General features: G+C 38.3%; 1 protein-coding gene across 1 annotated transcript in view; it reads right to left on the bottom strand.

Annotated features, from left to right (window-relative positions):
• Positions 1-11,973, bottom strand: part of LOC107594786 (N-lysine methyltransferase SMYD2-A-like) — a 21,558-nt gene extending 9,585 nt beyond the window's left edge. The window contains exons 1-2 of the mRNA XM_016284964.1: positions 11,583-11,973; positions 9,912-9,975 (exon numbers count right to left, since the gene is read on the bottom strand). Coding sequence (XP_016140450.1) covers positions 9,912-9,975; positions 11,583-11,755 — 237 coding nt within the window. The 5' untranslated portion in view covers positions 11,756-11,973. The remainder of the gene's footprint in view (positions 1-9,911; positions 9,976-11,582) is intronic.
• Positions 11,974-12,764: the final 791 nt, after the last annotated feature.

Raw genomic sequence — 12,764 nt, 5'->3', positions numbered from 1 at the left:
AAAAAAAAAAACAAAGACCAATGAAGGGACAAGCCTGAACAGAAAAACCAAACAGCCATGTGATGATGGATAAGCTGATTCTAATGCCACAACTTGTACGACGCACAAAAACAGCAGGGACGAGACAGAAGGGCCTTGTGGTAAATTGATTATTGATGATCTTTATTTTCAGTGCTGGATTTTCGACTCTGCTTGGTGCTCAGCAGCAAAGATCAATTACAGAGCTGTCACTCTGGCTGTGGTCTCCATAGAGCACTATCCCGGTTGCTCATCCTGGAGGAACTCATGAATGAGGAAACGAGTCAACTGTGCCGTCTTATACAACGTTTATAAGATAAAATAAATATTTTAAAGCCTTTCAGAAAGGAAAAAGTCAATATATGAATTATTGCATTGATGGGAGATGCACTACTGCTCAAAAGTTTTAAAGTCTCTTATGCTCATTAACACTATTATTTATTTATAGTAAAACAGTAATATTGTGAAATATTACTACAATTTGAAATGACTGTTTTCTATGTTAATATATTTTTAAATGAACATATTTCAAATATTATTGCCCTTTAAAATAATCACATTTTGTTGCTTTGCAGCCTGAAATGAAGACGGACACAGTTTTTGTTTTATCCAGCTGTATTTACTCAGTGCAACTTATAAAATCCAAGTGAAAGATAAAACGCCAACATGTCAGAAAAAAAAATAAAATAAAAAAAACAATCACTGAGCTGGAAAAAGGATCACCCCGCTCCTAAAAATGACTTGTAAACTCAATCAGGTGTAGCTAATAATCTTCTCAATGGCACTCAAATCCATTTGACTTTCAACTGTGATCAGCTGTGGTCATTTTGATTGGCTCAGCATGAAAAGAGCTTTCCTGGAGCATTTCAGTCCTTGGTAGTGCAACTGAAGCAAACAATCAACTATGGGTGGCAAGGCACTGTCAAAAGATCTCCGGGATAAAGTTGTGGACAGGCACAAGTCAGGAGATGGATACAAAAAAATGCCAAAGGCTTTATCAATGTCTAGAAGCACAGTGAATTCGAAGTGGAAGGTATTTGGTACAACACAGACCCTCCCTGGATCAGGATGTCGCTCCAAACTGGATGAAAGCGCCAGTAGGAAACTGGTCAGAGAGACGACCAAGAGGCCTACAGCAACTCTGAAGCAGTTGCAGGAATTTATGACAAAGAGTGGCCATATGGCGCTTTTCCACTGCGTGGTATGGCACGGCTCGGTTTGCATTCCACTAGGCATGGGACGATAACCGGTTTCAAGGTATACCGCGGTTTGGAAAAGTCACGGTTTCAAAACCACAAAAATTTCCCGTTACACTGTTCCTGCGGTATGCAGTTTTTTTTATGTGTCGTCAAAGACGGAAAGTGCAGGACTCCCTCAGTTGTGTGCAGCGAAGAGCGTAGCGAGTCACACGACCCCTCCCCCTAAGGTTGGTGCGAGCGGAGTCACCTGTGTGTGGGATGGCCGAAGGAGATGAATCCCTGGAACTTTTTCCCCCGTCGAAAAAGACGAAGTCTGTCAGGTATACCGCGGTTTGGAAAAGTCACGGTTTCAAAACCACAAAAATTTCATGTAACACTGTTCCTGCGGTATGCACAGTTTTTTTATGTGTCGTCAAAGACGGAAAGTGCAGGACTCCCTCAGTTGTGTGCAGCGAAGAGCGTAGCGAGTCACACGACCCCTCCCCCTCCGGTTGGTGCGAGCGGAGTCACCTGTGTGTAGGATGGCCGAAGGAGATGAATCCCTGGAACCTTTTCCCCCGTCGAAAAAGACGAAGTCCGTCGTATGGGAATTTTTCGGGTAACGTAGACTAACCATGTTCCGTACACAACGATGTTCCATACAGATGACGTTTTAGCGCCGATCGCTAAATAAATACTTCCATGTGTCGAACATAAACTATATATCCGTGTCATCTTCAGTTTTCTCCCTCTTTCACCCCCGATCAAGACCGAGACCCACCCGCCGTTTGTTTCAGTGTTGAAATAAATACTATTTGGCTTGCTACCGAGGCAGATAACATGGCTAATTAACTAGCTAACGTCAATTAGTTTCCTCCCTCACGTTACTTCACAGAGTGAGGAATAGCAGTCTAAAGTACGTACTGTAGCGTACTTTTCTGTGATTTAGTACAATAATTAAATTTAGCTGGTATCACGTCTATACTTTTAAGCCTCCAGCCATTGTTTACATCTGTTAAAAAAACTAGTAGCTAAAGCCAGTTTGAAAAGTCGCCAGATGACGTCATACGCTAATTAGCATGTTCATGACGTCATCGCGTCGGTTGCCTTTTACATTTGTTTGTCTCTCTATGCTCACATACTGTATTTTAATTAGGGATGCGCCGATCCGCCTTTTTTGCCTCCGATACCGATTCGGTATTGGCCGATTCCGATCTGATACCAGTGAAGTTTTTTTCCCTCATTTAAATAAATGTAGACTTTATATATCTCTGTGTGTGGAACTGATAATCATTATTTCACAATCTACTAGATACAGACTACTTCATCATAAAATAAACAAATATGAAAAAATATAGGCCTATGTATATTTATAATCTGTGACAATTTATCAAACTAGGTTAGTGGATAATTCGGCAGCAAAAGTTATTCTAGAAAAATCAGTGCACAATAATTTTAGAAATCCAAACATTTAGTGAAATATTTTGTGGGGAACAAATAAAAGTGTTGCACTAAATATGGTAAAATGTTACACATTGCTATTTGCATTATTATAAAATCCATTCATTAAAAACATTCAAGAATGTATTTATAAATATAAAATTAAAATACATTTATTTTAAATGTATAGCATATTTTTTAATAAGGCAACAGCACATGATAGATACGATAGGACAAAACAAATACAGCGCAGCACGAACTGTTTTTATACAGTCAACCCTCAACGGACACCTTGGCAACTGAATCGCCATTGGCTAGTATATTTTTTTCGTTTACTCGCCAGACTGAAATACTATACATACATACATACATACATATATATATATATATATATATATATATATATATATATATACACACACAGTTGGCCGAAGGAGATGAATCCCTGGAACCTTTTCCCCCGTCGAAAAAGACGAAGTCCGTCGTATGGGAATTTTTCGGGTAACGTAGACTAACCATGTTCCGTACACAACGATGTTCCATACAGATGACGTTTTAGCGCCGATCGCTAAATAAATACTTCCATGTGTCGAACATAAACTATATATCCGTGTCATCTTCAGTTTTCTCCCTCTTTCACCCCCGATCAAGACCGAGACCCACCCGCCGTTTGTTTCAGTGTTGAAATAAATACTATTTGGCTTGCTACCGAGGCAGATAACATGGCTAATTAACTAGCTAACGTCAATTAGTTTCCTCCCTCACGTTACTTCACAGAGTGAGGAATAGCAGTCTAAAGTACGTACTGTAGCGTACTTTTCTGTGATTTAGTACAATAATTAAATTTAGCTGGTATCACGTCTATACTTTTAAGCCTCCAGCCATTGTTTACATCTGTTAAAAAAACTAGTAGCTAAAGCCAGTTTGAAAAGTCGCCAGATGACGTCATACGCTAATTAGCATGTTCATGACGTCATCGCGTCGGTTGCCTTTTACATTTGTTTGTCTCTCTATGCTCACATACTGTATTTTAATTAGGGATGCGCCGATCCGCCTTTTTTGCCTCCGATACCGATTCGGTATTGGCCGATTCCGATCTGATACCAGTGAAGTTTTTTTCCCTCATTTAAATAAATGTAGACTTTATATATCTCTGTGTGTGGAACTGATAATCATTATTTCACAATCTACTAGATACAGACTACTTCATCATAAAATAAACAAATATGAAAAAATATAGGCCTATGTATATTTATAATCTGTGACAATTTATCAAACTAGGTTAGTGGATAATTCGGCAGCAAAAGTTATTCTAGAAAAATCAGTGCACAATAATTTTAGAAATCCAAACATTTAGTGAAATATTTTGTGGGGAACAAATAAAAGTGTTGCACTAAATATGGTAAAATGTTACACATTGCTATTTGCATTATTATAAAATCCATTCATTAAAAACATTCAAGAATGTATTTATAAATATAAAATTAAAATACATTTATTTTAAATGTATAGCATATTTTTTAATAAGGCAACAGCACATGATAGATACGATAGGACAAAACAAATACAGCGCAGCACGAACTGTTTTTATACAGTCAACCCTCAACGGACACCTTGGCAACTGAATCGCCATTGGCTAGTATATTTTTTTCGTTTACTCGCCAGACTGAAATACTATACATAAATTAAAACTTGGTAACCATGAACTTAGGACTGGTGCTGGTGCTTTTTTGGTCAGTGTTCCTGTAAAAAAAAAAAAGAACAATAATAATGATGAGATATTATTATTATTATTATACGAATTCTACTAAGAACAATATAAAAACGCACTAAGGATTAATGAGCCACTGGATTCATGAATATTAATCAGGTTGTGTGCGTTCGCTCGAACCGATTCGCTGAAATCAAAACAGGGACGATAGGTGAGCACCAGCCAATGAGATTGTCGTTTGCGCATTAATTCCGCCAACTACAGGAAAACCCGGCAGTTCTTAAAAGCTGAAGAATTCCAAAGGAACTGTTATTTTACAGGAAAATACAAAGTATAAAGTGTTGACAGTCTATGAGCACGAAGCGCTTAATGTGTGCACATTGTAAGCGCTTCGTGTTAAAAAGTGCAAAGCACAAAGGGAAGAAAAATTGCTGGGTAGTGTATTATATCTGTGCAACAGTTATTGAGCCTTTCTTTTAACAGTTTTAAATTTCAGTTACTGTGCACGTTAAAAACTATTTATAGTCTTTTCTACGCCCGTGTTTCGTTCTCACAGACACCCGGTAGCAAGTAACAAAACAACATTAAATTCCTGCAAGAAGATAAAGTCATTTTTGCAAAATCATAGACATGTATTTACAAATCAAGTATAATGGGAACACAGAATGATCTTGGAGAGAGCTTTACCGAGCTGACTGCTGTAACCAAATGCAACCAGGGTTTAAAGGCTGAACGAATGACTGACAGCCACAGCGGAGAAAAGAGTTTGTGTGAACTTTAATATAAGGACTTAAATATTCATATGTAGCTCACATTAAGCTATCGTATGGTTTCAGAAGTAACCCAGAATAATTCGCACAATCGAAAGAAAAAAGAAAAAATTGCACTATCGGAGCCGATACCCGATCGGCGCATCCCTAATTTGAATGCAGCCAAATTCTCAATAAAACCGTGTTCATTTATATATTACTGTTTCTGTTGTCAGACAACAGAATACATATGAAATAGTGACTGAAATGTGGCCCTTTAAGACTACATAACCAGCTCTCCCTTCCAAGACGTTAATCTGCACAAAAATCATGCTTTATATTTGAGCCATCTTTCTGAGGAAATGAAACGCACATAAGAAAAGACAAAACACAGACAATTCCTGTGCTGTGATTTTGGCTATATTTGCATGTAAACTTAAGAGAAGCAACATAATATCTATTTGAACTGAAGGCGCTGCTCCTCTCAGCCGCTCGCTGAACAGAGCAGACGCAGAGAGAGAGGTGTGTGCATGCTGACCTCGCACCGTTGCGTCAGTACCAGCGACCACAGAGACTCGCTAAGGTTTGTCCAAGACGTTGCTAGATTTGTCGCTAGTCGCTTTTTTGGAAAAAAAGTCGCCAAGGGGTCTGAAAAGTCGCTAAATCTAGCAACAAAGTCGCTAAATTGGCAACACTGATCCTCGTACCTCACCGCTCCAAACCATAGCTCCAAACTTAATCCGGGAAAGGTGAACATTCCTGCATCATAACTTGGACAGAAAGATGCGAGCATGTCTCCAAAAACCTTGTTAAGCTGCAAGTTTATGCATGCAATTTTTATTAATTTTATTTTTTACAGAAATAGTTGATTATATTTTTGATTATTGAGCTGCAGGTTTAGGCTCACTTAAGTGACTGCATTTTTTCATTTATAGGGATTTTTTTTTTTTACAGAAAATAATTTATGTTTTGATTATTGCTGGACTGCAGGTTTAGACTCACTTGTCGCTAAATCTAGCAACAAAGTCGCTAAATTGGCAACACTGATCCTCGTACCTCACCGCTCCAAACCATAGCTCCAAACTTAATCCGGGAAAGGTGAACATTCCTGCATCATAACGTGGACAGAAAGATGCGAGCATGTCTCCAAAATCCTTGTTAAGCTGCAAGTTTATGCATGCATTTTTTATTAATTTTATTTTTTACAGAAATAGTTTTGATTATATTTTTGATTATTGAGCTGCAGGTTTAGGCTCACTTAAGTGACTGCATTTAATTAAGAAGAATTTAATTATTTAGCCTGACATGTTTACTGTTCCAAAATGTTCTCTATGTTTCTTAAAAATAAAATATGTTCAGTGGGAAAAAAAAGTTGTTTTTTTACCCAGGCATTTAAAAATAACATTTTAGAGCTGTAATCGCAATACCGTGAAACCGTGATATTTTATCTAAGGTTATCATACTGTCAGAATCTCATACCGGCCCCATGCCTAGTTTCCACTACAGTTTAGTACCGCTTTAGAGTGGGCGGGATTATTCACATGTCGTTAGTTGCACCACCTATACTGCCGTGACTCCTGAAAAACTTTTTCATCCCAAGTCGCCCCATCAAGCTCTCGCTGGATCCGCTCCTCTGCTATCAAAGAGAGGAACGTCTGTACGTCCACAACAGACCACGAAACAGCCATTTTTTGGTTGTTAAAAAAGGTGCGCTCGTTCAAAACAGTTGCATTCTGATCCTTCGCTGGCTGTGCTGATTTAAATCTAGCGGTTCTTTTGTGTTTGTGTCGCAAGTTCAGTGACGCAGGTAGTGACTACTCCCTCCGGCCAATCAGTGATCAGCAGAGTTTACACGTCACGTTTTGGTATCGGTACGGTTCGCTTGGAACCGTGTACCCAGTGGAAAACCCCCCAAAAGTGAACCGTACTGAACCGTACCATGCAATGGAAAAGCGCCAATAGTGTGCATGTGACAACAATATTTCAAATAAGCCACATTTGTGGCTTGTATGGGAGGGTTGCAAGAAAAAAGCCGCTCCTCAAGAAAGGCCACATGCAGTCACAACTGAGCTTTGCCAAAACGCTCTTTGAATATTCTGAGGCAGATGAGACTAAAATTTAATTATTTGGCCTCAACACCAAATAAGATGTGTGGTGGAAATCCAATACAGCTCACCATCCAAATAACAGAATTCCTACAGTAAAGCATGGAGGTGATAATAACCTGTTATGGGGGTGTTTCTCTGCAACAGGGACTGGAGCAATTTTCAGAATAGAAGGAAAAATGGATGGGGCAAAATACCGTCAATTTTTTGAGGAAAATCTACTGCCCTCTGCCAGAAAGTTGTCAGTGGGAAGAAGTTTTACCTTCCAATAGGGTTGTGACGGTGAGGAAATTTTCCCACTGGTTAATCGACGTGTGACAACACCGATAATAACGGTATCACCGTGGGGGCGGGGGCATTCCCTCTTTTCCTCGCTTCCTTAGCTTTTAAATAGCTTAAAAGCGCCGTGCGCATTTTACTTTCGAATTAGCGGCAGTTCTGCATCAATTGCTTGAATGCAACAACAAAATACAAAGTCAAACTCACTTTAGCCTATATATAAAACATAGAACTTTTATTAACAAAACAAATAAAAATACACCATGCTATAGGGCAGGCTATGCCTAATATAAAATAACAAATTACTTGCATAAAGTTTATACAAAACTTGCCTATACAAAACTGGAAATAGGCTAAGTAAACATGTATAATATATAACCAAATAAATAAAAAACGTAGAATGTTTATTAACAAAACGTGTAAGAAAGCTTGGAGGCATGGCATACACTTTGATGTCAAATAAAATAAATAAATGAGAGTTTAAATAAAGTAAAAATCAGCAAACAATGTGGAACCAATTAAATAAGAATCAAAAGCCCCTTAGATAAATGGCAAAAACAAAACGTGTAAGAACGCTTGGAGGCATGGCATACACTTTGATGTCAAATAAAATAAATAAATGAGAGTTTAAATAAAGTAAAAATCAGCAAACAATGTGGAACCAATTAAATAAGAATCAAAAGCCCCTTAGATAAATGGCAAAAGTCATCAGGCTATTCAAAATCCAAAATATTGCCAAACAGGTGCTTTTGCATCTCGTTTCGAAACTAAATCATCCGCCATCGTCTTGTCTGTCTCACCTCACTCTTCTTGTCAGTCAGCTCGACTCACTCTCCTCACTGGATAAATTAAATCTGATCTGTGATGCGACTGTCGTTCGGCATGCTGCATTCAGCAGCCACGTTCAGTTTTTAATTGTAGTGTCTGTTCTTTTACTGAACCAAATTATTTTTATTACTATAAAAAATCTAAACGACAGTGGGGGTCGGTGGGCAAGTGACGTAACTGGTGTTGCGGCTTAAAGGGTCATGAAACCCCAGGCTACTTTTACTCAGAAGGCAATGTTAGCATCCAATAATTTTAACTGTTGGAGAAAACTGGTTAATTTTAAGCTTTTTTGTGCTATTTTCATCTTCCGGGTTTAAAATCTGCATTGTGTTGACGTCAGTTTGTGACGTGGCAATGGACTGATAGTACATCGATGACGCGTCGGTGTCTATTAAAATTATTCATGAGACTGAGTGTTCTTAAGTTCTCAGAGGTGCAACAGCCGTTCATAGATGCAGAGTGCAAATGGCTGTGCATTTATTTGTGTTTTTAACTCGATGGGAGCGAAATGAAACTGTCAGAATGCTAAGCTGTGTGTGTGTTGTCTGTCTCCCCTCTTCCGCTCCGCACCACGCCCACTTATTTAGCATTTTTTAAAACTGTGGTGAGAACTAACCAGTGCTGAAACGGGGGGTTTCATGACCCTTTAACAACGGTATCACCGTCAGCACCGTCTATCGCGGCAAGCCTACCTTCCAACATGACTGACCCAAAGCACACAGCAAATCTGACCACACAGTGGTTGAAGGAGAGAAAAATGATTGTCCTTGCATGGCCTAGTCAGAGCCCAGACTTAAGCCCCTTTGAAAATCTGTGGAATGACTTGAAGACTGCAGACTATGTTGTCTAAATCAAACCATATAAATGATTTACTTTCAACAAAAATTATTACATGATGTATATAAAACTATAGGATAATTGGTTTTGAGAAAGGATGGCTCAAAATTGGTCTTAAATACTGTATGCAGCAAAGAGTGGTGGCGGTCCAGCTGATTTTGAGCTGCTAACACAAAGGATGCAATGTGTGATTCCAGGTGAAGAGAGTCCATTATCAATGCAGTTCATTCTGAGACTCTGACTCATATGCAGGAAATCACTTCAGCTATCGTTGCTCCAGTGGGACCATCCTCACAATTAGAGCACTGTAGTGTAAGTAGTAAGCATAGGGAAAAAGCTCTGATATATGCTGAGAGAGCAAAATTAACTTTATAGAACAGATCATTATGGTCGTGGCTTCTGATTGGTCAATTCAGAGTTCCAATGTTACATTCCATGATATAGTAACAGCTTTGACCTGTTCACTATATCACTACATAGCATCCATAGCAGATCATTATTCATGTTGCAAAACAAGGGGTCCCCCCCCCCCTTTTTTTTGAGCTCGACAGCCTGGTTACTACTGTATGGCATGGAAAAGAGCAGCTTGAAGATTCTTCAAAAAACATCTCTTTTTGTGTTCCACAGTATATGAACAAGTAAATAATGACAGAATTTTACTTTTTGAGTGAACTATTTCTGTAATACAGACCATGGAGCAAATCCACACAGAGACTATGATTTAATGTCCTTCAACAACCCATTAAAATCACAAACACAGACTTACCTGACACTCTACATTGCAGTAATAGGCCTCTTTACATTTTCCACACTTTGACAGCCCTTCTCTCCTGTGAATGAAATAAAGTTTAATTGATCAGATGATTCTCAATTTACCCTTCAGCATGCCACTATTTCCATCTATGTTGAAGGGAATTCACCCAAAAATGAAAATTCTGTCATTATTTATTCACCCTAAATACTTCCATTCTATGCAATAAAATTTCCATACAATAAAAAGTGAAGAACATTGAGATATTTCTCAAAATAACTTATTTTATGTGCCACAGGAGAAAGTAAGTCATGCAGTTTTTAGACGGTGAGTAAATGCTGGCAGAATATTCATTTTAGCTAAACTATCCTTTATAGGCTTGGATTAAATGACTTGATTAATATGAATGTCTTTATGAACATCTTGAAGCATCAATGTTTTAGTAGTATGGACTTTCAATGAAGGAACAGGAATCTCTCAGGATTTATTAAAAGTATCTCATTTGTGTTTCGAAGATGAATGAAAGCCTTAGGCATGACATTTTTGGGTGTGCTATCCCTTTAAAGTAGCAATGAACTGAAAGCAGCACCAGATCCCAGTGTAACAGATAAAAAAAACAACAAAAAAAACAAAGTAGAGTGGGAATTTGGTTCTTTGCATCTGTTGTTGACTGGATTTTGAGATGTAGGCAGAGTTTAAGCAGACTAAATGATTAGAGAAGTCCTGCTTAGGTCACCAGAAAATCAAGTTACAACATTTTGATTAAAAATTACAACACTTAATTAAAAATATGCATGGTTGAATTGTTCACAGTACGATCTATACCATTATTTAAAAAATATATATATATACAGTGAAATTTTATTTCATACCAAATTTAACATTTCTTGTTCCGACAACACTTAATTAAAAATATGCATGGTTGAATTGTTCACAGTACGATCTATACCATTATTTAAAATATATATATATACAGTGAAATTTTATTTCATACCAAATTTAACATTTCTTGTTCCATGGAAGAAAGTCATACTTCACCTTCAGTGTAACAATACGAAGGTTGCAAAAATGATAATTGACAAATTCACCGTTGACAACTGATTCTAAACTTCACAGTATTTCTGTTGTACCTCAGATCGTCACAGGCTGTAATGATATGTACCAATCACAACAAAAGCTTTCATTAAAGAGCAGAATATAGTAATTGATATAGTCTGAATTGAAATTGGCTTATTTTAGAGATATATTGTCATTGCATGTTGTGGATTTATCTAGTATAGAGGTCTATCACACAGATCTCCAGTAAAATTGACTGCCTAGAAAGAAAAAGACTTCACTGAACATTCATCCACAGCACTCACTGGCCGTTTTGGATGTGTATACTAAGTGGGTCACCCTACCCAGTGCATGACCCAGTAGCATTTAAACACAGTGCAAACAGAAGGCATATGCCAGCCATCTTTAATAGGGATCAGCCCCGAATTGAATGCAGATTACCTTCCTGTCAAACATGTCATTATCAACACAAATTTGATTATGAACTATTATAAAAGTTAATAAATATTATTATTACGATGCTTTGCGTGCATGCACTGTCATGTGAAACATCCGTAAACATGCCACGAGGACCTAGACTCGTGCACAAAGACACAAAGTGTCAGACGTGGACTTATAAGGAGCGCTGACCTGGTAAAGCAGCATTCGCAGTGTCCGCCTCTCTCGCTCACTGTCAGCACGTAAGCATACGCCGGACAGGCGAACACTAGATCACCAACTTTGAAATGCTTTGTGGCTCTGAGTCCCCGGCCTTTGCCGGGGCTCAGAAACCTTTCGGTACCCTCAATTCCTTCGGTTTTCATCGCTCTTGACCTGCTGCTCGCGTGTCACACTTCCTTGCCCTAGTCAGAAAGCGGTGTCACGGTCTCAGTCGGTTGTGTTAGTGACTGTCGCAAGTGTATTCACAGCACTGCCACACCACATGTTCAGCGAAAAGACTCCGAACAACGAGCTGCACCAGCAGACAGGCGGCAGTGCCGCACACGCCCAGCGGTCTTAAAGCCCGTCCGCGAGCAGCCAGCGTCCGCCTCCCACCTCGTTATTTGGCCTCGCGGCGTCATCTCGTGGTCATCAGGCGGAAGTGAGTCTTGGCACTTGTGAAATAATCCGATATATCTCCTAAAATTTCTCCAAATGGCTTTGTCAGAAAGCAAAGGCTGTCAAACCATAGAACATATTTTTGTAATTAATGTAGGCCTAATTAATAGCTACACAGCACATTTAGTTGGAAACCAAAGCATGAGTAGCCTAACAAATATTTAGAAATGTTTAGAAAACGACATATATGAAAGTTAGATTTTCTTCCATTATTATTTTTATTTACAGAGAAGTCGTAACATCATTAATATCTGAACGTCTGTTTTATTATATGAATAATTATTGCACCTTATCATTATTATTAGGCTATTATCATATTTAATTTTTCAGTCAGTGTGTAGCCTAATGTGTGGCACTGCCAAGAAATTAAATAAAGAAAAAAAAAGAAGGAAAAAAAATGCTTATAACCTCACAGGATTGTGGGACATCATAGACAGTGAAGGATACACCGTGATGCAAATCCGACATAGTTTGATGTTACGGTAATTAATTGGCCAATATTTGCAATATTTGTTGGATGCAGCCCGTGAGTGTTGATGTGAAACACATGTAAACACCTGATAAATGAGTCTGATAAATGACCAGATGCACTTTTTTCTATTGTAGGCTACTTTAAACTCGTTTTAGAAAATACACTTGTATACACTCTTAACGTGATTATATGATGTAGTAATAAGTAGGCTACTAATAAGTGGTAATTGTAATAAGTGTTAA

Source organism: Sinocyclocheilus grahami, unplaced genomic scaffold, assembly GCF_001515645.1.
Source record: "Sinocyclocheilus grahami isolate Dianchi unplaced genomic scaffold, SAMN03320097.WGS_v1.1 scaffold191.1, whole genome shotgun sequence".
Lineage (NCBI taxonomy): Eukaryota > Metazoa > Chordata > Actinopteri > Cypriniformes > Cyprinidae > Sinocyclocheilus > Sinocyclocheilus grahami.
The sequence above is the reverse complement of the archived record's forward strand: the minus strand, read 5'-3'. Positions and strand labels throughout refer to the sequence as shown.